The sequence below is a fragment of the Boleophthalmus pectinirostris genome, unplaced genomic scaffold, assembly GCF_026225935.1.
Source record: "Boleophthalmus pectinirostris isolate CB_2022bp ecotype Guang Dong unplaced genomic scaffold, ASM2622593v1 HiC_scaffold_7, whole genome shotgun sequence".
NCBI lineage: Eukaryota > Metazoa > Chordata > Actinopteri > Gobiiformes > Gobiidae > Boleophthalmus > Boleophthalmus pectinirostris.
In genome coordinates, this window is record NW_026571473.1 from 3,791,529 (window position 1) to 3,816,787 (window position 25,259).

The 25,259-nt window shown below is 40.2% G+C and overlaps 1 protein-coding gene across 1 annotated transcript in view; it reads left to right on the top strand.

Annotated features, from left to right (window-relative positions):
• The window catches only part of atp11b (ATPase phospholipid transporting 11B (putative)), a 187,749-nt gene that overhangs the window by 11,804 nt on the left and 150,686 nt on the right, over nt 1–25,259 (top strand). The window contains exon 2 of the mRNA XM_055164437.1: nt 15,728–15,844. Within this exon, the coding sequence (XP_055020412.1) occupies nt 15,728–15,844 (117 nt within the window). The remainder of the gene's footprint in view (nt 1–15,727; nt 15,845–25,259) is intronic.

A 25,259-nucleotide genomic window follows, 5' to 3' on the forward strand; every position in this document is an offset into this window, starting at 1 on the left:
CGTCCGATTCTGGGTCCAACACAAGCGGCTGAACGCGCTGTATCGCCATGATGAATAAAAGTTTATTCCTACCGCTATCAGGGTGCACGCCTGTCTCACCCTCCCTCCCTGAGATGGGTGGAGGAAGGGCGGCTCACTCAGAGCCTACGTCATGTTTGGAGGGCGGAGCCTGTGCTTTCTCAGGACGGGAGGGGGGATGAGCAATAGTCTTTCATAGTTCCTGGTCTGTGACTGTGTCCAAGAAATCTGTAAGATTTCTGAACTATTGTGTAATGGATGTTCCAAAACCCAAATTGTGCTTGTTTATGTGCAGAAGATACAATGTGAAAAGAGTTATTTTGCATGAGATGGGCTCTTTAAATCACCTTTATTTGATTCTTCTCAGTGTCTGGAGGTGGGGAAGGTTCTGATTGGACAGAGACACAAACGTGTTTACGTCGACCGGAAGAAAACACACACTTCAGCTGCTACCTTCTTTTCTTTTCTCATCTCGGTTTGTCGTTACACCACGGACACAAACATGATCCAAACTTTTTCCGCACTGGTTCCGATGATAATTGTGCACCAGCTGGAGAATTCTCTCATCACGTCTGTGAGCTGAGGAGGAGAAGGGAAGAGTGTCGGAGAAGGGAGGAAGAAGACAAACTGAGTGTGAGGCTGCTTTACCTCAGCCCACTCCCACATCCCGCTCACAAATAAGAAACAAGAAAAGAGACATGGATGAAAGTCCGAAGCCAGGACTGGTGGAGCCGGATTGTCCAGATCGCGTCAGAAGGGCGACACAACGAACATGAACTGAACCACCGACATTATGGGCGGCAGTAGCTCAGTTGGGCGGCAGTAGTTCAGTTGGTAGAGCATTCGCCCACTGATTTGAAGGTTGGTGGTTCGAATCCAGCTCTCAACATAAACATCACAGGTTGAGCGGTCAGATCCACTCACTGTGATTCCAGCTCCCACAGATGAATGCTGTCGTTGTGTCCTTGGGCAAGACACTTAACCCACCTCGCCCACAGTGTCTGCTTACACTGGTGTGTGAATGGGTGTGTGAATGGGTGAGTGGTTCCTTGTTGTAAAGCTCTCTGAGTGCCTTGAAGGTGGAAAACGCTGTAGAAAAATGTGACCATTTACCATTATTTTTTTAACAAGAATAAACGTTTACATGATCGAGGAATAAATTAAAACAGCTTTAAAATTGGAATAAACCACCCACTTACTAATAATTATTTTCATTAAAAAATAAGTCTTTTTAAAGCAGAATTCATTTTTATTCAGCATTAAATATTTTAATTCAGAATTACAGCTCTCATGTAAACGTGGCAAGTACAGACTTGATCTAAGTTTTATTTAACACAGTCTTACCAGAAAGTGCTGAGATGATTTGTGCGCTTAAAAAGTCCCATAAACACATAAAAGTACAGTCATAAGCTGGCTAGCAACACTTTTTCAGTTAGTCACTCTCATTTTTTATGTTGAACTCCTAAACAGGACGCTAGTTTTGACGACATGCTCCTGACAGTGTGTTGTTTAAATTCATTTTGTAGGTTTCATTTTCAAACTTTTCTGTCTGCATTTGCTAATGTGTGCATTTCATCACCACGGTAACTACAGAACATCCCGCCAATACATGCAGTCTCGGACTTCTGGTCATTACGCAATGCATACTGGGAAGGATTTTCCAAAACATACTGGGAAGTTAGCGTCAAAACCGCCATGTTTGTTTTACCAATGGAGTGCATCTATTGACAAAGTTGATCTTTTCTAGTCTTTTGAACCATATCACTTTTGTTTCTGGTTCTGATATTGTCATATTTTAGTTTTTGGATTTGGACAGCGTAATTGTGTGGTTGCTGGATGTTCTAACAGTGGAAAATGGCTCGAGAAATGGGCTTCAGAAGTTTGCGAACTCCATAACTGCAAAAGTGAATCAGATGTGTGTGACTGCAAACCTCCGTTCAAACTGTTTCTCTTCCCAAAAGAATTGAAAAATAGTGAGAGGTGAAGGCGACGGGCAGTATTAATACACTGGAAAGATGAAAAAGGAAACCTTTGACTGCCTAAATCATCCCAAGTTTGCAGAGAACATTTTGTATATGGAGCGCCATCAAGGCAAAATCCCGTTTCTTAAGTGAGAGGTGCAGAAGACAAACAGACTGAGCTGCACTTTGTTGTTCTTGTGGTTTTACAGCAGCATCATGTCTTGGTCTCTTTGCAGTGGAAGGTGTTTCTTGGTGAACAGTTGGTGCCTTTCGCTTTGGCATTGACTTTTTAAATTCGTAACCAAGGTGGAGCGAGGGATCGGGTTTTTGCTTTGATGGCTCTCCACATACAAAATGTTGGCTGCAAACTCAGGATGATTTATGCAGTCAAAGGTTTCCTGGATCAGTACTGCCCATCACCTTCGCCTTTCACTATTTTTCAATTCTGTTGGGAAGGGAAACAGTTTGAACAGAGGTTTGCAGTCACACACATCTGATTCCCTTTTGCAGTTATGGAGTTCGCAAACACATTTCTCAAGCCATTTTCTGCTGTTATGATCCAACAATCACACAATGAACGATGTCCCAATCCCAAAGCTAAAATATGACAATATCAGAACCAGAAACAAAAGTGATATGGCTCCAAAGACTTGAAAAGATCGACTTTGACAATAGACACATCCCACTGGAAAAACAAACACAGAGGTTTGATGCTCACTTTTTCAGGAAAATCCTTCCCAGTATGCATTGCGCAGTGACCGGAAGTCTGAGATTTGTGATGCATGTATACACGTACATGTAGAACACCCCCAGCATGATGTTACTGCAAAGTATATAATATTGTGTATACAGCTCTAGAGATCTAAAATAAGTCTGCCGCGGTCTGTCAGCATCTAAATTTAAAGTGTTTTTCTTTGGGTCACATTATCAGGAAGTGCACTGTTAGCATGCTGTTTGTTGTTAGCTGAGCTATGAGTTGTGAAAAAAAAACACTTATAAAGTCATTGTGGTGAATAATTAGGATGCTCTGAATGGAAAAGTGAGGAATAACTTTGGAACCACAAACAGCTTTAAATGAAGCAGTCCTGTTTTTTACGATTTAAGACGTAAAAATCAGGTACAGCGACTCTTAATGTCTCCTTCAAAGCTGGTTCAGTCTTGTAAGCATCGCGCAGGGGGTAATTAGCTGTCAGAATCACAAACAACATGGGACTCAAATGGAAATGTACAAGGCTGCCATGTAAGTTGATAAGTTCAATCTAAATACAGCTTCTCGTAGTGTAAAATTTAGCTTCAGTCGTGTAACAGCAACTGCTCTCCTCCTCAGAGATCAGTTTAAAGCTGCCCGGGAACATTACAGGCTAAGCAACTACATCTCCATGGAAACAGGCAGATGATGGATCCTCCTTCAGAAAAGTTACACAGTGCACTTTTAAACTGCCGCATATGCCGAACAAAATCAAAACAATATTTTTTAAACCAAATGTATTCCTGAAATTGACTTTTTCTGGTGTCATATTTGGATTGCAGTAAAATCATTTTGGAAAAAGCTGTGGTAAACAACAAGAAAAACAAATGGTCCCCACTCCCAGTCACACTCCTGTCAACTGAGCAAAACCATCAGCCGCCACAGTCTTCTTCTCTTCATCATTAATTTTATTCCACTTAAAGGCGCATGCAACTAGGCCTGTAATGATAACAAATTTTGCTGGACGATTAATTGACCAAGAATTTATTGCGATTGACATTTTGAGACCAATTTCAACTATTATAATGACCATGGAGTAAAAATGCAAATACATCCTCTCAATGATCAATAAACCTTACTTTCTAAAGAACATAACACAGGAACTGTAAGACAAACAAAAACAACAGGCCTAAATAAAACAGACTTAACATAGGACTAGACTAATGTGTCTGGTTTACAGCCAGGACTTGTTCACAAAAATGCACTTGAATAAACCACTGTTGAACCAAATCCAACCAAAGCAATAAATAAAATGGATTATTAAGTCTCTGTAACAAAATTGTCCTGAGAAGTTATTTTAATCATTGACTTACATTGGTATATAGTGGCTTCTCTCTCTGTGGCTGCTGCTGTGAGACTCGTCATTTTGGTCATTTAAATGTTCGTATTAACCCGCGACACAGGATCCTGTTTCGCTATGAGGGAGCCTCTGTCCTGTCTGGTGTCGTGTCGGTTCGGTTTGGGGATTTCTGGCTCTCCCGGGAGCTAGGCTGCTTGTGTCGCTCGGGGTTTGGGTTTATATCGGCTGTTGGGGTTTGAGACATTTCTTCTCGTTGTTATTTCTTTTCGCTGCATTTGACGCATGTGACTGTTGAGACGTGTCCCGCTCACCAGTGCTGATTCAGCATTGTGACTTTTGGCGATGAACAGTTTTGTTAGTCTGACAGCGGCACTAGCTTGTGTTGCTAGTGCACCGTACGGACAGCGGAGTGCAGAAAGTGCGCTGACTATGCGCACATCTGCTCTGTTGATAAACACGGCGCACGTTGGTTCAAGTGTCATTACACTTGTTAAACGAGAGGAGTCAGAGAGCGATAGAAGCCTTCTAACATTCAGTCTCTTTGAGAGCGAGAGAGAGCGAGGAAAACAAACACGCATGCAAATAGAATTTATCGTGGCTGGAAAAGTTATCGAGCTCGTTAAAAGTTATCGTACGATTAATCGATTTATTGATTATCGTTACAGGCCTACATGCAAGTTTTCCTGTAGGTTATTACTTTGCCTGGAATGTTCCACAATATGGCATTAAACTTATTCAGCATTTTTTCTTTATATATTTTCTTATTTATTGCTCAAACGTCCCTTTAAAAACTGAGTGGAGTCTCCTAGTCAAATCTAAACTGTAGCTTGGTCTGGTAGAACCTTCTTGTAGAGGTTGAAATGTTTGATTGAGATGTTCCAGTCTGGCATTAATCAAGCAATTAGCAATTTTTTATATATTTTTTAATTCGTTTATTTATTTCATTAAAATAAAGTATGAAAAGACATTAACAATGTCACAACATTAAACATAGAAGAAATGAATGAAAAGGAGAAGGAAGAGTCATCTTATGTTATCTGTTCCCTTTTCTCTTTTTTCACACAATACATCAACACTGAGAGTCACTTTAAAACTTTTCAAAACAGTACATTTCAGTTCAGGCACAATTAGTCACATCAACTGCAAACAGAAATCTTCACTATTATGCGCAACAACTTGGTTTTCTTTTTCATACATACACATTGCATTTGATTTTATGCGTTTTTTAATGCCGTCATTGTACTTTATTCTTTTATATCTTTGTCGAGACTGTTCCATAAGTTAACTCCTTTCACAATGACGCTTCGCTCCTTAACCCTGGTTCTGAATCTGGGGTTTTAAACATGGGTCTGGTCAAGTGGTAACGGAGGGAAACAGGGGCAGATTTTTTGACATTCAAATAGCTCTTACTCAGAAACTAGAGGGACTATTGAAATAAGTAAAGTATCAGAATGTAGGAAAGAGTTACACTCCAACAGGGTCAAGTTAAACCTGTGATATTCTTTCAAGTTGTTGACAAAAAATTTTAAAAACTCATGTCGGTAACGGAGGGAATGAAATATGCAGCACTTTTTGGGCAATAAATCCAAACAGTGATAACTCTTGGTTCTCACTTCCATATCCTTAACAAACTGGTTTGAATATTTGCTTCATATAGTTTTCTACCATATGGTACAAGATTAGGTTGAAAAACCTCTTACTTTTTGACTCATGAGATTTTTTATTAAGAAAGGTCATGGTAACGGAGGGAAAAGTAACGGAGGGAAAATTGTGCAAACAAGTAGAAGGTGCAGGATTTTACATCATTTGTCGCTTCTTTCTTCTGAATACTTTAATATTACTTCAAAATGAAAGGAAACTATTTCTATAAAATATGTCAGTTCTTCCAAGCAAATTTTTATCATTTTAAATATTTTTTTTTTTGAAAAATCATGTCCCTTCATCAACAGTTCAAAGATCAAATAACACAAGATATGATGAAATACGTCAGTTTATTTACATGATTTGCAGGTCTTTGAAATTTGGGAAATAATTTTTGTTCCATGTTTCATACATGGTCTGTTTAAAACGTATGGAACTTTAGAACCAAAAATGGTACAGAAAAAAGGTCAACAGTTTCATAAACTAGAGTACTATGTATCTGTTCACATTTTTATATTGGCCTTGTTTTACCTCTGCTTGACCGGGCCCAGATGTAGGTTCCTTCTAAAATGTCGTGGCTTGTTCTCATCTCCAACAGTCTTGGAATATTTACAGGTGATACATTGCACTTTGCTTTATACATGACTTTGAGGAGACTTAAGTCAACAATATCCTGCATTTTCAACACTTTAAGTTGAAGAAATAATGAGTTGAATGTCTCTCTATAATGACTGTTGGTGATAATTCTCAAGGCCCTTTTTTGTAAAATAAATAAAGGTTGTAGGTATGTTTTACATGTTGACAAATTTCCACACAGTCCATCAGATATGGTGCAATTCTAGAGACAGTGTTGGGAGTAATGAGTTATAAAAGTAACAAATTACTGTAATGCATTCCTTTTTGCTGTAACGCAGTAATGTGTCATTACAGGGGAAAAAAAAAAGTAATATTTTACTCGGTACAAATGTGAGTAATGCGCGTCACAATGCTTTTTTTTTAACCTGGATTGAAGTGGTGGGTTTTTGTTTATACAAATTTGGTAAAATTACCGCGATATCAGCAGCGATGAAACACCAGAGGCGCGCAAAAGGACCGGAGCAGAACTCCACGCTTCACGGTGCTAACTGCAGCTGACGCCCGATCGCGCCCTGCAGACACCCTGTTCCACGGACTCGGGGTACTCTCAAGGGTGGTCCTAGATTCCAAGTTCTAGTCTAAGATTAGTCCTGGTTTGGTCCTGGTTTAGACCTGGGGCAGTCCTGGTTCACCTCTGGTTTAGTCCTAGTTTAGTCCTGCTTTAGGCCTAGTTTAGACCTAGTTTAGTCCTGGTTTAGCTCTGGTTTAGTCCTGGTTCTGTCCTGGTTTAGTCCATATGCGGCGCAAAAATTCAGCATCTTCACAGTTATTTTTGGTGAGAGTAACTTAAAAGTAATCCAAGAGTAATGTAATGCCTTATATTTTAAATACAGTAATATTGTAATGTAACTAATTACTTTGAAATTACAGTAACAATTCATAAATAACACATTAAAATTTTAAAGTAACTTTGCCAACAATGAATATAGAGTTATACAAAGTCAATAATGCTGCACTATTATGTAACTTTTCTAGAAAAGTTACATAGTCCACCTTTAAAACTCAAATTTACAGTGCATTTTCTCTTGTAATTCATTTTGGTTTTGGGAAACTGGATTGAAACTGTGTGCACTGTCACTTTTTGGTTGGGGGTCTGTCACCTGGTCGTTTCTATAGAGATGTCATTGCTTTGCCTGGAATATTCCACAGTGTGACATTAAACAGCTCTTACATTTACATTTATTCAATTACAGGTGGTTTTACAGCTCAAAAATATCTAGAAAAACTGTCATTCTGATGGTGAGTTTGGTTGCCTTTCCACAGATCTGACCTGTAACTTGGTCTGGTTTGGTCTCCACGAAGATATAAAGGTTTGGAAACTATACTGTGGAACATTCCAGACAAAGCAATAACATCTCCACAGAGAAAAGCTTTTGACAGACCCTTGACACAGTGCACCTTTAAGAGAATGTTTCCTATTTCCTGAAATTCCACTGAAAAATGATTCACAAAACCATTGAGAAGTCATGTATTTGTGTCCTTTTGAACTCTGCGTTTCCAGACAGACTGAGGACCTCACTGCATCCGTGGAGCTGCTTAATCATTAATACGTCTCTGCACACAGTAGCTTAAGTTAGTTTAACCACCGCTGTAAAGATTAGCCACAGCCATAAAGACGAGGCTTCAGTGGCAGGGAGCAGTCTGCAAGATGGAGGGTTGACTCTTCCACTCACACTAAAGCTATTTCACATCGATGTCATTTAAGGGAGGCACAGTCCGAGACCAAGCCCGGGGAATTCAGCGCTTTTGGAGTTTAAGTTTAAGTTGTGACTAAACTCCACTGCCAGAGAACCATCTAATTAATTCTTTGCACTGTCATCACGGTGGGGTTTTTCTACATGTGTAACTATGGTGAAATGTTCAGTTACCACGTTGCTATTCCAAGATGCCTCTATTTAAAGGTTGTATAGAGGATTTTTTAAGGGAAGAGAAATACAGCGACAGTCCTTTTTCAAATGTTGTGCATGCATGACACCACCTTCCTCCTCCACAGCTCCCTCAGTAGAAACACCTCCTCCTGCTTCTTTACTCTAGAAATCACATTTACATCCAGTGCAAGTTCAGAATTACTGTTGAAGTGACCTGTCCAGAAATATTTTAGCGACCGACACGTCAGTTTTTAGACCCTTCGTCTGCTTCAGTTGCGCCATCGCTGGAAGGAATCTCCAAGAATCACCTCAGTTTGTCTTCGCTCTTTTTTCCCTTCTGTTCTTCTTTTAGTGACCTCAAAAACGGACTTTCTTTTGCGGCGAACTGGTCGTGGATTCTCGTCCGCCATCGCGACAAACTTTGTGCGAATTGCGAGAAAGCTACAGTTTGAAAAAGCCGCGAAGAACCGCTGCATAAACCACATAATCCCCACGCCGGCGAGTCAGTTACACTAGAAACGTAGGGAGTTTGCTTGACAACCTAACAACCAATAGATAAAGAGGGAGCCTTGTTATCTATTGGCTGATGTTTATCTGGCCTCGCTATGTCCACAGTTGATAGATTTTTATTCTTTTTTTTTTTGGTCATCATAATTACAAGGCTGCTGCATCTCTGTAATGGTATTTTAAACTTTCAGTTTGAAACAAAAAAAAAATCCTCCACACAACCTTTAAGCATTGATGTCTACCGTATTTTCCACACTATAGGGTGCTCTGGATTATGAAGCACACTGTCATTGAATGGTCTTTTTTCGAACTTATTTCACAAATAAATCGCACCGGACTTTAAAGGAAACCCAGCAGTGTGATGAGTGAGTGGTTTTGTTTGTTTGTGGCATTCACGGTGACTCTGGGCTTTGTTCAGTTGTGGCGTGTAGGGAGGGTGCTGTCTGGGACCAACGGATTGTCGGCGTGTTCGCAGTGACTCAGTTGTTCAGTTGTGTCTAAAAGTGGCACATTGCACTCGCTTTTTCGGTTCATTCCTCCGTTCCGTTCCTCGTCGGCGTGGAGTGATGAGTGTGGCTGAGGGTGTTTTTCGCTGTGCGGTTGCTGTTTGCTCCGTGTGTGTTTGTGTGTTCTGCAGCTGGTGTGGCTTTGTAGTTTACTGAAGTCGTGCTGGGACACCCGAGTGGATTGGTGTATAGAGCGCTCTGGATCGCGGGGCGCGCAGTCATTTTTTATGGGGTTGGAGGCTTTTGAGCGCACCCTATAGAGCGGAAAATATGGTAATTGTTGGAGTAGCAGCATAAACATTATTTTTCAAGTTTAGTTTAGTTTATTTATTTAATGAGACAGGGACAGTGCACAATCTAAATGAACCTTAACAGGAGAGATGCTTTGTACCAGGTTGTAGTGCCAGTGCTAATTTCCACCTGTCGTCCCCTGGTCAGGTTGATGTTGTAGTTCATAAAATCAAACATACAGAGAAACCAAGAATATCTTTATAATGACCGGATCATAACAATTCTGTATCCTCATTCACACCCAGTTCTCTTAGCGCTTTCAAAATCGTCATCTTTTATCGAAACCATTATTCAGTTCATCCACTCCAGAACATCGCACTCTCCCCAGACACTCATCAGTCACATTATGGGTGCAGGTTTGGTTTAAATGGAGCCACCGTTTCATCAGGCGTGAGGACGTGCTGTAGTTTGGCCATGTGATCAGTTCTGTTGGTAACATGTTCCACTGACGGAGAACGTGCTGTAGTTTGGCCATGTGATCAGTTCTGTTGGTAACATGTTCCACTGACGGAGAACGTGCTGTAGTTTGGCCATGTGATCAGTTCTGTTGGTAACATGTTCCACTAACAGACAGCCGCACATGAAAAACCTGAGTTTCAAAATGCCGTCCTGCATTTGTGGATCGAGCGGCTCAGGAGGTGGTTTCAGAGATCAGGGAAACAAACTCTGTATAAGATCTTATTCATGATTCAAATATTTGCATACATTATAAGGTTTTCAATACTTTTCTTATAGCTACACTTTATCATTTTTCAAACATTCCGCTTTTCCGACATGAATAATATTAATGTGATAATCTATTATATTTTGCACTCCCAGATTTCATAAGATGCCTGGGCCAGTGCAAAGCAATAGTAAAGTACAACAAGTATACAAGGTTGTTTATGTATGCAAGTATGACAAGTATGAAATGTCAGTTGGTCTGGCTGTACTGTGTATAGGTGTGTGGGTGGGGGAGGATGAAGTTGGCTACTGTATGTGTCGGTTTTTTGTGTATGACTTGATAGTGGTTGAGATTAAGAACATTGAAGAACATGCCTGGGTAGACTATCTAACTCTCAAAAAAAAAATAGCGATACTAAAAAGTGTTATATAGAGGCATGTCGAAATACCAACATGTCTAAATAGAGACATGTCGGAAAGAAGGGAGTAGGGATGGGCATGATTTGTCAACTAATCGATAACTGATCACTAAGAATTTCATGGATCATGTTCGTTTCTAATTGACAAACCAAATGTAGGTGTCTGTGCGTAGATACGAAGCTGCGTGTGACAGCGCAGACACTGGAGTTGCAGCCTCAGTCCCACGTTAAGGCTCTGGCACCTCCTTGGAGACACTGTTCCACTCAGGGAGTGTGTTTACATGCACATCTGTATCCTGGTTTCGTCAGGGTCCATGTATACGCAGTATCCTGGTTACTGCAACATAAAGAGCACAAACCTGCACACATCTGATCTTTGAAAACACCGCGACACACAGAACAGACTCACCTTCAGCATCAACATCCCTCTGTCACATAGAGAACACTCATATTCCACTGAGTCATGTCCTTTAGTCCGACAGAAGCTGAAACACATCAGCACACAAGGCCATTTTTTTTCCTTCACTTAGTTTATGCAAATTAGCCATGCGGTTTTAAGTTTTGTCTCTGTGAGACTTGCGCAAAATGGCATTAAACACATTATAATATCAAACGGGCTGATGTGGCTTTATAGTGGATATTTTTATATGTTGTAAAGTTGAGTTTATTTATGCAAATTAATAGAAGTAATAATAATGATGATACTTATTATATAAAAATTATTAATTGAAAATCAGTCATTAATTCTCCTGACGATCGATTAATAAAAAGAAGGGAGGGATGTCAGAATAGACAACGGACCCCACCATAATGATGCAATGCTCACATTAACAAACACTACCAAAAAAAGTGTTCATACAAGTGTTCATGGACCCTTTTAGGTGTTTGTAAGTTGAGAGTGACTAACTAAAAAACCTTTTCAAAAACCTGGTAGCAAGCTTGTGATTTTAATGTCATTTGAGACGGACTTGTTTAACACCACACCTCACCTGTTGTAGTTCCAGATAAGTGCAATCTTTATGGTCAGATTGTGTTTAAAATCAGACCATAGTCTAAGAGAGCTTCAGACAGAGCAGAGCCTCCAGGTAGCATCACACCTCCAGAGAATGTTGATGATATATGTGCACTCTAGAAGTTTTCTGCTGGAGACTTTACCACCAACTTGTCTCCATAGAATTGTCAATACTTTGCCTAGAATGTTCCACAGAATGACATTAAACATCTCATAGAAGACCTGTGGAGAGGCAAGACCAACCCCCCATGACATAAATGCAGACGTATTGACTTTAATGCCATATTGTGTAACATTCCGGGTGAAGCAATAGCACGTCTACTAGAAAAGTTACATATTGCACTTTTATTTTAGTCGGTTGTGTGGGCAGAGGCTTTTATCTACATGTGTGTTGTGTAGAAAACCTGACTGTCTTGTGTGACTGTTGACACCTGTCATTTGGAGCACTGTGTCGTTCGTTTAAACACTCTGCCTCAGGGTTTAACTGTCTGTGTGTCGACTGTTAAGTGTGTTCTCATGTTCCATATCGAATAGTTTCATTTGTCTTCTAGTCTAAGTGTAATTCTGTTTAAAATACACAGTGCTATTGTGAAAGAACACTCAGATGGTGAAGCTCTTTGCTGCTCTGTGGTTTTTTTGTGGTTTGAGTGACTCAGAGCAGAAAATAGTTCAGAATCTCCATAGGCTGCAATTTCATAGAATGTACATTGTAAAGAAAGAAAGAGCCTGTGTGCACGAGGATTTTTAACATTTGTTATTGGCTGAACACTGCATCAGGTGTGGGAGGATGGACCTTGGGGTATATATATATATAATTGGACACAGCAAATGCACTAGACGCCGCGTTCCTTGTTTAAAGCTGCTTTAGTCTTGGTAGTAGTCCTGGTGTAGTCCTGGTGTAGTCCTGGTGTAGTCCTGGTGTAGTCCTGGTGTAGTCCTGGTGTAGTCCTGGTTGAGTCCATATGCGGCGCAAAAGTCTGATCTTGATCAATGTTTCTTCTGCTCAATAAATAATGCCTGTGAAGTGATGATGTGTTTTTGACAGTAAAGTCGCGTCTGTGAATTCGTATTTGTACGGAAGAAAATGTAATCATAAATTTATCATCTCGTGATTGTAATTCTTGATGTCGTAACTTTTCAATTCATGTTCTGATGGATAAAATACGCACAACACATTTTATGTATGACCGAACTCATGTGGGAGTTTGCAAATATTTATTTTATGCTCAATTACAGCCAAATATGCATGGATTTTCCAAATTTTCCAAATATCTGTGCAAGAATTTCTATCCTAGGTGCATGAATATTTCTGAAAACTTTCTTACTCCATAGAGTATCTCAGTACCAAAATTCAGATTATATTATGTCAATTAAAGGTAGAGTGTTTAAATTTCTACATGATTCCATGAAAATAGAACCTGCATGATTCAATGGAAACTGAAAAAACATACTTAGGAACATTCTCCATGGAGATAGATTATAGCCAAAGGAACAACATTTTCATGGAAAGAAGCAGTCCCTCCTCCAGGTCAAATAAGAGTCAGCTTTGTGCTATGCAAGCACGCTCACAGTAAGGACACGTGTATGTTTGTTCGTTTATTTATTTATTTATTTATTATCATATTGAATCAGCTCTTTTTACAGCATTTTTAAAAATGCTATACAATATATTCTCAATATGGATAGCAGCATTAACCACACTTTAAAAACAGTTCAGTTTATGGTGTCCTGTTCTCTGTAATCCCAAATCTTAAAAAACACCGGACTAATCTGAATCCTGTTTTTAATACTCTGCAGCTCCAACAGTCAAACCGCCCACACATGCCGCTCAGAGCCATGTGGAGCTTCTTGTGTAATGTTTCAGAATGCAGCTTTAGTGTGGCCTCCAGCGCAGCAGAGTCCACACACTGTTTCACATGAGCAGCGCAGCATTAGTCACAAGAGGAGGTCCTGTCATCCCAATGAGCTTCACTGTCTGCAGGGTTCATTCATTTTCTATGGCTGCCCCTCAGCGTGATTCAAGAGTTATGTTTATGACATGATTAGAGTGTCATCTGGAGTCCATTTGGCCAACAGCTTTGGCTCTTAAATAAAGACATAAACATTTCATTTACACAGAAATAAAAGGAGTTATAGACACAGACTTGCCCTGTCTGTCACATTAATTACTGTATCAATTTAACATTCAATATATGAAACCTGGAACAATAGTTTGGAGTAATGTTTCTCTGTAGTTATATATTTTACTCCAAAATTAAGGCAGACCTACCATAAACTGTATAGGTCAGGGGTCGGTAACCCGCGGCTCCAGAGCCTCATGTGGCTCTTTCGTCCTTCTGTGACTTTGGAAAATAAATAATGAGTATTTAATTAGTGTATTTTTGTTTTAGTTTGATCGTTGATATAATTCTAAATTTGCAGATAATTGTAATCTTGTAACAATAAAAGAAAAAGTTTTTAATATTTTTGTTGCTCAAAATGTACGTCACAGCCGCTGATGTGTGACACCCGGCACAGATCTGCAGCTCAAACTTACCGGCACCTACACCAGCAGTATGATTTATTGAGCTTTTCGACCCCTGGTAGATAAAAGATGAATAAATCCAAGAAAAGAAAAGTTTCTGAAGAAAATAGAATGTTTAATGCTACTTGGGCAGATTCATTTGCTTTTACGATTGATGAGACTGGTGCTCGTGATAAAATGATGATGGAGCTCAGAAGCAGACGGACTTTTTGGTTCGCTACGGGTGAATAATTTAAGTTTGGATTTTTATTTCTTATGAGGAGGACTCAAATTGACATTGAGTATTTCATTTGAAAGAAAGCAGCAACCAAGTATCTTTTTTCGGAGTTCAAAATGTTTTTGTTACATACAGAAATAAAATTCTGTGTTCTCTGTAGCGTTTCATAAATGCAACACACTATATATAGTCTTTTATAACCCTAACCCTAAAACATGTTATGCAGTGTTCTCCTCATGTTAAATGTTAAATGGTTTTGTGGCTCCAGGTGTTCGTTTCTGTAGGAGATGCTCCAAATGGCTCGTTGAGTATTTAAGGTTGCCGACTCCTAGTATAAGGGCACATAGTTATCCAGCTAGCCTCTGTATTCCAAAGGAAATAGGTACTGACTGAAGATCATCACCCCTTTGCTTTAACTCTTTCCCCCATGAAGACTACATTTGACGACCCTCCCTTGTTTCCTTAATGACGTCTTTTGACACCTCCGCTGTATCACTAAAGACGTGATTTGAGGACTCGGTTGTCAAATCGGTTGGCTCGGTTTTTCACATGTAAACAGTGGCTGTGATAGGTGGGGGCCACTACAACCCATACATACTAATATATGTATGGGTTGTTCCAAGTAGGTGTCCAAGGGGGTAAGAGTTAACTGCTACTGTCAGGCTCTTCATTCTGGCCTTGAAATATTGTCCGCATGATCCTGGTATTTCTATTTACAGCCATTGCCATCCTCCAGCTAAGGTTTTCTTAACTAAGCCTAGTTCAGATCATGGAGATGGGTTCACACTGCTCCTGACAGGCTGCCCCAGAAGGTTGAAGAAAGGGTCAAATGCAGAGAATGAATTTCCCCCTTGAGGGATCAATAAAGTATACCCTACCTTGCGCTCTTATTGGCTCTTTGGTTGCTAAGAAACACACTTGGAATCCCAAATATGGAACTTGGTTGCAAATTACTGCTAACCTCCACTTGTATGAACAGTCTACAGTTTAGACCTGACTTGCCTGACTTGCTTTTGAATCAGGGCTCTAAACAGTCACATAACTAACTTGTAACTGCACTTTTAGCATGTTTTGTAGGTGTGTCATATCAGGAGAACGCACAAGTCATAGGGAGTAGGAGGACAGGTACAAAGAAGGAAGGAAATCTCCCAGGAAAGAAAGAAGGAAGAGTAGACTGTGTAGTGAAGGGCAAACCTCATGGTAACAGTCATAATTATTGGAATTGTAGTGTATTTTTGTATTTTCATGTATTTGCTGTGTATTTTCTTGTATTTTATGTGTGTTTTCATGTATTTGCTGTGTATTTTCTTGTATTTTGTGTGTGTTTTCATGTATTTGCTGTGTATTTTCTTGTATTTTGTGTATATTTTCTTGAACTGTCTTGTATGTTCATGTATTTGTTGTGTGATTTTTCAGGGTGTAGATCCGCCCCATCAGAGTGACACCAGGACTGTTTACGTGGCCAATCGTTTCCCCCAAAATGGACACTACATCCCCCAGCGCTTCGCCGACAACCGCATCATCTCATCCAAGGTACCGCCACGCTCCACTGTAACTATAGCAACCGCATCAAATCACCCAAAGTACCGCCACGCTTCACTGTAACTATAGCAACCGTATCAACTCATCCAAGGTACCGCCGCGCTCCACTGTAACTATAGCAACCGCGTCATCTCATCCAAGGTACCGCCACACTCCACTGTAACTATAGCAACCGTATCAACTCATCCAAGGTACCGCCACACTCCACTGTAACTATAGCAACTGTATCAACTCATCCAAGGTACCGCCACACTCCACTGTAACTATAGCAACCGCATCAAATCACCCAAGGTACCGCCACACTCCACTGTAACTATAGCAACCGCATCATCTCATCTAAGGTACCACCACACTCCACTGTAACTATAGCAACCGCATCAAATCACCCAAGGTACCGCCATGCTTCACTGTAACTATAGCAACCGTATCAACTCATCCAAGGTACCGCCGCGCTCCACTGTAACTATAGCAACCGCATCATCTCATCCAAGGTACCGCCACGCTTCACTGTAACTATAGCAACCGTATCAACTCATCCAAGGTACCGCCACTCTTCACTGTAACTATAGCAACCGCATCAACTCATCCAAGGTACCACCGCGCTCCACTGTAACTATAGCAACCACATCAACTCACACAAGATTTATTATTGTGAACTTTAAGTGGTGTTATGGTGCGTTCAGACCGGAGTATAAAAATATACACACCGCAACCTGAACCTGAACCTCGACCAGGACTGGACCAGGACTGGACCTGAACCAGCACTGGACCAGGACTACACTAGGACTACGCTAGGACTACACTAGGACTTGACTAGGACTACACTAGGACTACACTAGGACTACACTAGGACTTGACTAGGACTACACTAGGACTACACTAGGACTACACTAGGACTTGACTAGGACCTGATTAGGACTACACTAGGACTTGACTAGGACCTGATTAGGACTACACTAGGACTTGACTAGGACTACACTAGGACTTGACTAGGACTACACTAGGACTTGACTAGGACTTGATTAGGACTATAGTAGGACTACACTAGGACTACACTAGGACTACACTAGGACTTGACTAGGACTTGATTAGGACTACACTAGGACTACACTAGGACTTGACTAGGACTTGATTAGGACTACACTAGGACTACACTAGGACTTGACTAGGACTTGACTGAGCTGATCAATTCTGCTTGTGGGTTTTATGTAATAAATACACTAAAGCCACTCCCTCAATGTGGTCTGCCATTGTTCTGGGAAAAAAACGGGAAATGGCACATGTTTCCAGGGCAACGGATGCCCTGGACGCTCATCAGGTATTTTTCTCCTGTGTCAGGGGAGTCTGAACTCAAATGCAAAGGCTCCAACTAGAAGCGCCCTTATGGACCATAAGAACATTGTTACCTCATCAAAAACAGTCCTGGAGTTGTGTTTTGTTTCATTCACACATGTTTGAGTAATTCTTCATTATTAGTTTCTACCAAAGCTGAAGATGCAATGTTCCACTTTGTGATGTCATGAAGTTGTAGTTTTCAAGTAAACAGCTCCTTTTGCCTTTAGTTCAATAGGCCAGTTTCATTGTTGACAAAAGTGCGCGTTGCATGCTGGGAATTATTTTGGTCGGCGACAAGAAACACTAATTCAACATGACAGACGGAGCTAGAAAGCACGTAAAGGGTATTGATTTCGGTTATTTATCCACTAGGGATGGGCATGATTAATCGATTAATCGATAATTGATCATTAAGAATTTTGTTGATTATGTTAATTTTAATTGACAAACCAAATGTAGGTTGCTGTGTGTAGCGTGACCAAACAGGTCTGTACATGTGTCTCTGCACTCAGAAGGAGCGAGCAAACGCAAACATTCGGTCAGTCTGCAGCGTACCGAAGCACAAATGCGTATTTAACGATGACTTCTACAAGAAATTCCACGCTTTCCGTTGTGTTCGGGACAAGTGGGAGTCCATGTGTACAAAGCAGGAACATATGTTTCGGTGTCCAGTGGGAAAAAGTTTTACCAGGTGAGAGTCGCACAATATCGATGACGAGTCCCCACCTCCCTCCCCCCGTACGGTGTCCTGGTTTTGACAAACGCAACTCTGGTCACACTAACCTGTATTCCACTGAATCATGTCTTTTAATCCGACAGTAATTGACCGCATCAGTGCACAAGAGCTGTAGTTTTATCTTCGCTTAGTTTATGCAAATTAGCGATGCGGTTTTAAGTTTCGTTTTTGTGAGAGTTGCGCAAAACTGAATTAAACACATTAATAATTAATAATGTCAAACGGATTGATGTGGCTCTAGAGTGGTTATGGTTTATATGTCGTAAAGTTGAATTTATTTATGCAGATTAGTAGTGCAGATAGTAATAATAATGATGATCATTTTAATATAAAAACGTTAATGATTAATCGATAATCGATTGTTAATTCTTCCGATGATCGATTAAGAAAATTTCATCGAATGCCCATCCCTATTATCCACTCTAACGGCAGAGGACCCAAGACCATTTGACCAGAAATTGGTCATAAGCATCGATGGAGCCAAATCACCCTTTTCAACCCCGACAAAAGGTGAACGCAACCAGATTTCTGGTCAGAATCGCCAACTACCTGGACAAATATTCACTTTGGTGATATCCACAATGACTTGGTGGAAACTCCTGGGCCATTCACAGCAGAAAAGATGAAAACCTCCAAGAGTCTCGATGTGTTGTTGAACTTGTTGGAGTCCACGGTTTGTTAGGATCTTCTACGTTTGCTCTGCAGATGTTTGAAAGCCGTTTAATTCACCGTTAGCGGTTCTTTTCACTCAGAATACGAAAAAGACATTTTCCTTCTTCCGTGCTTCTATTTGTGCATCCGATAATGCAGCAGGAATTTACCATTATCGGGGAGAAATACGCGAGGTTACACACTGTGTTTGACCGCTACCGTGTTTCTGCCTCCGACCAAAATATTTCCCAGCATGCAACGCGGGCTTTTAACAATAACAATGACGTCAGCTGAAACTCGCCTATAGAGATCGACAATTCCAGGGCTGAAATCATCCAAATGATTCCAGTGAAGGGGAACACTTCCTCCAGTGTTTTCAGACTGAGAGAAGAACTGAGCCTAAATCTTCAGGGTTTGTGTGTTAAACATGTATGAATGAAACAAAACACAAGTCCAGGTCTGTTTGTGATGATGTTATGATTTAGTATGGTGATTGGGATTAGATCTGTGATTATGTCTAAAAAGTGGGATTCTATTCAAAGTTCACATTCACACAACTTTATAACACTTAACTTTAACTACTATTTTTCTAAAAAGAGACAGGATATTTTGTTGGAAAGGACTTTCTATTCTTTAATAATTACAGGTTTAGCGATTTAATAATTACAGAAACCCAAATTGCAGTTTTAAATTACATTGCGATATTGTGCGCAGCTCTAATTATAGGTTTTCATGTTTTTGTAATGATTACTTGTCATCAAAACGGAAACACAAGAATTCTGCTTTTCCTGACATTACAAATGGTGCTAGACTTCTAAAGAGTGGGATTATGTAAGGTCAGGTCTGAGGGCTGAAGTGTGACTTGACATTTCTCCGTAATCTCAGACTTTGCTAAACGTGCTTATTTAGAGCAGAGAGGCAGAGTCAATAAAGAAGTCAACGCCTGAGTGACTTTTGTAATGTGGACCAATACACACACACTCATACACACACACTCATACACACACACTCACACACACACACACACACACACACACACACACACACACACACACACACACACACACAGACACACAGACACACACACACACACACACACACAGACTGGAGACTGATCCTAACCTTAAAAAAAGACATATCCAAAACTGACTCTTGTGAGCTTTTAGCCGTGTTATAATGCTGTTTCCTCCTCAAAAACAGACCTGGAGTTGTGTTTAGTTTCATTCACACGTATCTGAGTAATCCTGTATTGTTAAACTGTCTACATCTCCAAACCTCAAAATGCTTTGTTCCATTTTATGATGTCATGTAGTGGTCATTTTCATGTTAACAGCTCAGAGATTGGCAATACCAGGTCTGAAATCATCCAAATGATTCTAGTGAAGGCCCGGGATCTAAAAATGGACACCCATTCAAGTCACCCATTGGGTCGAGCTCAATGGCGCATGTCTCCAGATTAGCCTTTAGCCCGGCTAAGTACTTCTGGTGGCTCCCTGCCCATTGAGCATGTGCAGTTGTGCTCTTTTCTCCCGTGAGCCCATGCCTATAAATGCGAGCATGTGGAAGGAGTGTGGGCTCGAGTATCACGTGATCACTTTGACCGATCAGAGCGAGAGGAGCTAGAGCGGAGCAAAGCAAAGTCAGATGTAATGATTAGAAAGCTTTTTTTTTAAAGACAACTGAAGGATTTTGAGTGTAGAAAAATGTTATGATGTCAAAATTGGTAAAAATCACCACAAAATCCAACATTCTTGAAAGCTGTAGGTGCCGTCAGCCAAACATGAGACGTTTGTGATTACATTGTGGGATTTTTTCACTGTAGTACCAGTGAGTGGCCACTACACCAACTGGAGACAGCTACAAGCTAGCAAGTCCCTAGTTATTTTAATAGATCCATGAGGTGTGTGGACTTTAAAACCACAGTGGAGCACTTCCTGTGTTAGCCCATGTTGTTTTTGATGTACCGTATTTTCCAGGCTATTAGACGCGCTCTTAAGCCTCTAACCGCATCAAAAAACAACCACACACCCCTCTATCTAGAGCGCCCTATACACGAATCCACTTGGGTGTCCCAGCACGACTTCAGTAAACTACAAACCCGCAGCACCCACAGCGCACACAGACAGCGACCACGCAGCGAAACACAACCACAACCACACTCATCACTCCACACGGATGAGGAACGGAACGGAGGAACGAACCGAAAAAGCGAGTGCAATGTGCCACTTCTAGACACGAATGAACAACTGAGTCACTGTGAAAACGCCGACAATCCGTTGGTCGCAGACAGCACCCTCCCTACACGCCACAACTGAACAAAGCCCAGAGTCACCGTGAACGCCACAAACAAACAAAACCACTCACCCATCACACTGTTGGGTTTCCTTTAAAGTCTGGTGCGGTTTATTTGTGAAAAAAGTTCAAAAATAGACCATTTAATGACAGTGCACCTTATAATCCAGAGTGACTAATGGCCCATAAAATACAGTATTTACCTTTTTAATATTGTTTATTTATTATTGTTTTTATCTCTCTCTGGATCACTGGGCCTCGGGAAGCACATTTGTTCTGTCATGTGTTCTCTCGCATGCTTGAATGACAAATAAAGAACCTTAACCTTAACCATATGACATCACAAGGTGGAATGGAGTATTTTCAGTTTTAGAGAAGAACTGTTTAATTATGCAGGGTTTGTGTGTTAAACATGTGTGAATGAAACAAACACAACTCCAGGTGTGTGTGTGTGTGATGAGGAAACATAACAGAGGTCAGTAAATATGGGCCCTTTAAAGAAGACATTTTGTACTGTTGTTTGATCTCTAGTTATAATCTATGACACCCGTGGATCATTCTGTTTTCATTTGCACATTTTAAATTGCAATATTGATCTAAAATAAGTGAAACAAGTCGTCTGAGTTCCAGGTTAGAAAATTGAGATCAATGGGAGCTGACGTTGCCGTAAACGTCATCACAATAGAGAGCCCTGCTGCTGCATGTTGTCTGCACATCACACTAGCAGTAGCAGATTTTCTTGATTGTGCTAAAATGATTATATGATGCTCCCCGAATCCTGCATGAATCACTGATTTAGAAAATATTAGAATTGGAAAATGAAGTACAGGGAAGTGGGCATACAGCGGTGGCAGTGAAATTGGGGATTGATTGGAGCAATGATGTCTTGAAAACAGGAGAATCCAGATGATGAATGAGGAGGAAAACAAGTATGACATGGTTAAAAGCTTTAAGATCAGTTTTACATAACAGGTCTCTTTAAACCAGGCATTATTTGCCTAACCTTAACCTAACCCAGGGGTGGGCAAACTACGGCCCGGGGGCCTTATGCGGCCCTATAAACCTTTCAATCCAGCCCGCCGAACTGGAATAAATTACAATAATAAATCTTGTTGATGTTTTATTTGTCATGCATTTCTGGCGTTTCCCAGTAGATGGTGCACTATATATACATTGAGGTGCGGTGTATTATGTTGGCCGCAATGCTTTATGGGAAAGTGTTTTTACAGGAGTTATTCGGACCATGAGTGAAGTAGTTGGTGGTCAAGATATAAGGCTGCGATGTTTCCATTTTAAGTTGGTAAAACAAAACATAGAAAACTTTGAGACTCTGAAATATAATTATCAGTAACTACAATTTCATGGAGTCTGGTTTTACTGCACTTGCAGTTGTATGTGTGTGGTTAAATGGCGTGAGCTTTGTATTCGAGCTATTTTTAGTCAGATTAGAATATATTAAGCTCAGCTGTTTGTTCACCTGTGGTGTGTAGTGGAACAGGTCTATACACTTTTATGTGTTCTGAATCTTTCATGTAGTTTTGAAGCGCGTAGTGTGATACCGGAGTCCTACATAAACGTGAATATGAATGTAATGAAGCCGAGCTCTTAACATGTTATGTCCTGCCTTCTGTCCGGCCCTTCAGTCAAACTTTAGGACCCTATGTGGCCCGCGAGCCGAAAAGTTTGCCCAACCCTGACCTAACCCCTAATCTAATCTCTTAAACCATTATCTGAACTGTAAAGGTGCACTGTGTAACTTTTTGGATGGGGGTCACCTGCTTGTTTCTATGGAGATGTCACTGCTCCACCCCAGTGTTCCACAGTATGACTTTAAACAGCTCAACTAACCGATAACTGATCATTAAGAACTTTGTTGATCATGTTAAATTTTAATCGACAAACCGATTGTAGGTTGCTGTGCATAGCGACGAGGCTGCGTCTGACAGCGCAAACACTAGAGTTGCGACCTCACAGTTCCTCGTTTCGGCTCAGGCACACCTGCTTGGAGATTACTACACCACTCCATGAGTGCGTTTACATGCACATCAGTGTCCCAGCGCTTATAGTTTATGCAAATGAGCCATGCGGTTTTAAGTTTTGTTTCTGTAAAACGTAAACAAATGTGTGTAAATGTGTGTGTCTATAGTGGTTATGGTTTATATGTTGTCAAGTTGAATGCAGATTAGTAATGATAATAATAATGATGATAATTTTAATATAAAAAACGTTAATGATTAATTGAAAATCAATCGTTAATTCTCCTGACGATCGATTAAGAAAATTTAATTGAATGCCCATCTCTAATTCTGACTGTATCTGGGCTCACCTCTCCACAGAACTCACCTTTATGTAACAGATAACCCTGTGTCCTTGAGTCATCATATCATTACTTTTTTCTATTTAATTTTGACATATCCATTTATAGAAAAATGTCTTACTTGACATTTGTCTTTTGCTCTTTTTTGCTACTTATTTAGAATGTATTATTACCATTTATATTTTTTCTCTTTGTTATTATATTATATTGTGATGTGTGAGCTGCTGTGTCCAAATAATTCCCTTTATGGATCAGTAAAGTTTGTCTAAGTCTAAGATCTGACCTGTAACTTGGTCTGCTTTGGTCTCCATGAACACCGAAAGGTTTAATAACACACTGTGAAACATTCCAAAGCAATATCTCTATGGAGAAAAGAATTTGACGCACCCTCCACCAGAAAAGTTACACAATGCACCTTTTTAACCAGTGTACTGAATGAATAATAAAGCTTTTACATCATTAGGTCTGTCAGGTGAACAGATATTAATCCCCACACTGTGATAAAAGCATAAACACACATATAGTCAGGTCCTCTGTGGTGAGAGCAGAGTCTGTGAATTCTCTGAGTAAACAAAAGAAACCTGACACCACAGATGGGCCACTCCCACGCAGACATGGTCCACTGTGATTAACGAGGTGATTAAAAGTGTTTTTTTTACATTTCAACGTCAACTTGTCTTAACTGATTTGCCTGTGTTCTTCGATGTTGAAACTTTTTTACAGGACAAATGCACTCAAATTTGACTTCATTATGTGGCGAAAAGTTGTTATTTATTTATTTATTTTCTCAAAGCGGCCCGTGTCTGTGTGATTCCTGGTTTCTCTGTGCATCAGATTTGTCTTTTTGAGATAATGAGTAAAAATGGGAATAGAAATTATTTCGGTCAAAAAAATTCAAACAGGTTGTGTCACTCAGAAAAAGTCAAATCAAATACAGGACCGAAAAGGCACAGGCTGATGCTTATCTTACTATGCCTATCCATTTGTGCTCACTGGGCAATTTAACATATAATACGGTCTATAAACAAGAATAATGCCCACGCAGTAAAGGCAACTTCATAATTTAAAATGTTTCTACTAAATGATAATTAATGACTTCAGCTTTAAACATACTTTTATATATAAACAATGAAATACAGGACTTTAAATCATCATCTAAACTGTTCCACACATTCACCCCTTAGACTTACGGAGTTCTCAGTTTAATCTTTGCTCAGGTTTTAGGAATTAAACAAAAAATATGGGACCATTCCTACTATGTATCCTGAATGTGTTTATGCGAAATCACAAAAATGCAATGCAGTACTTTGTAACATGATGCAGAGTTTGCCGCGGTGTTGTGGGTTAAGTATCCGCCTTCAATTGTACACAGATCTATTCCCGCCCATGTGCCATAACCGGGCATAATGTCTTTGTATCCATGACAAATACACTATAATACAGTACTCAGTGTTGAGGAGTAACAGATTACATGTACCGGAGTTATGTAATCAGAGTACAAATTATTACTGTATTCAGTTACAGTTACTGTTTCAGTGAGTGGTAATTGGATTACAGTTACTTGGTTGAAATAAATGGATTACACAGAGGGATTTTCCAGTTTTCACATTTTGGCCTATATTCCTTTTTTTTTTTTTCCAGTAATTCCACTCATTGCCGGACACTAAACCAGGACTAAAACCGGGACTAAACCAGGACTAAACCAGGACTAAATCAGGACTAAAACCAGGACTAAACTAGGTCTAAACCAGACTAAAACGAGGTCTAAAACCAGGTCTAAACTAGGTCTAAACCAGGACTAAACTAGGTCTAAACCAGGACTAAACCAGGACTAAAACCAGGTCTAAACTAGGTCTAAACCAGGACTAAACCAGGACTAAACCAGGACTAAACCAGGTCTAAACCAGGTCTAAACCAGGTCTAAACCAGGTCTAAACCAGGACTAAAACAGGATTTAACTAAACCCTGCTGCGTGGACCGTGTCTCGTCCTCTTCTATCAATAATATTTTTAATAAAGACTGGGCTTTTTTATTTTCTTTTAGCAGACAAAACTTCTTATGTGAAGATTTCCTCG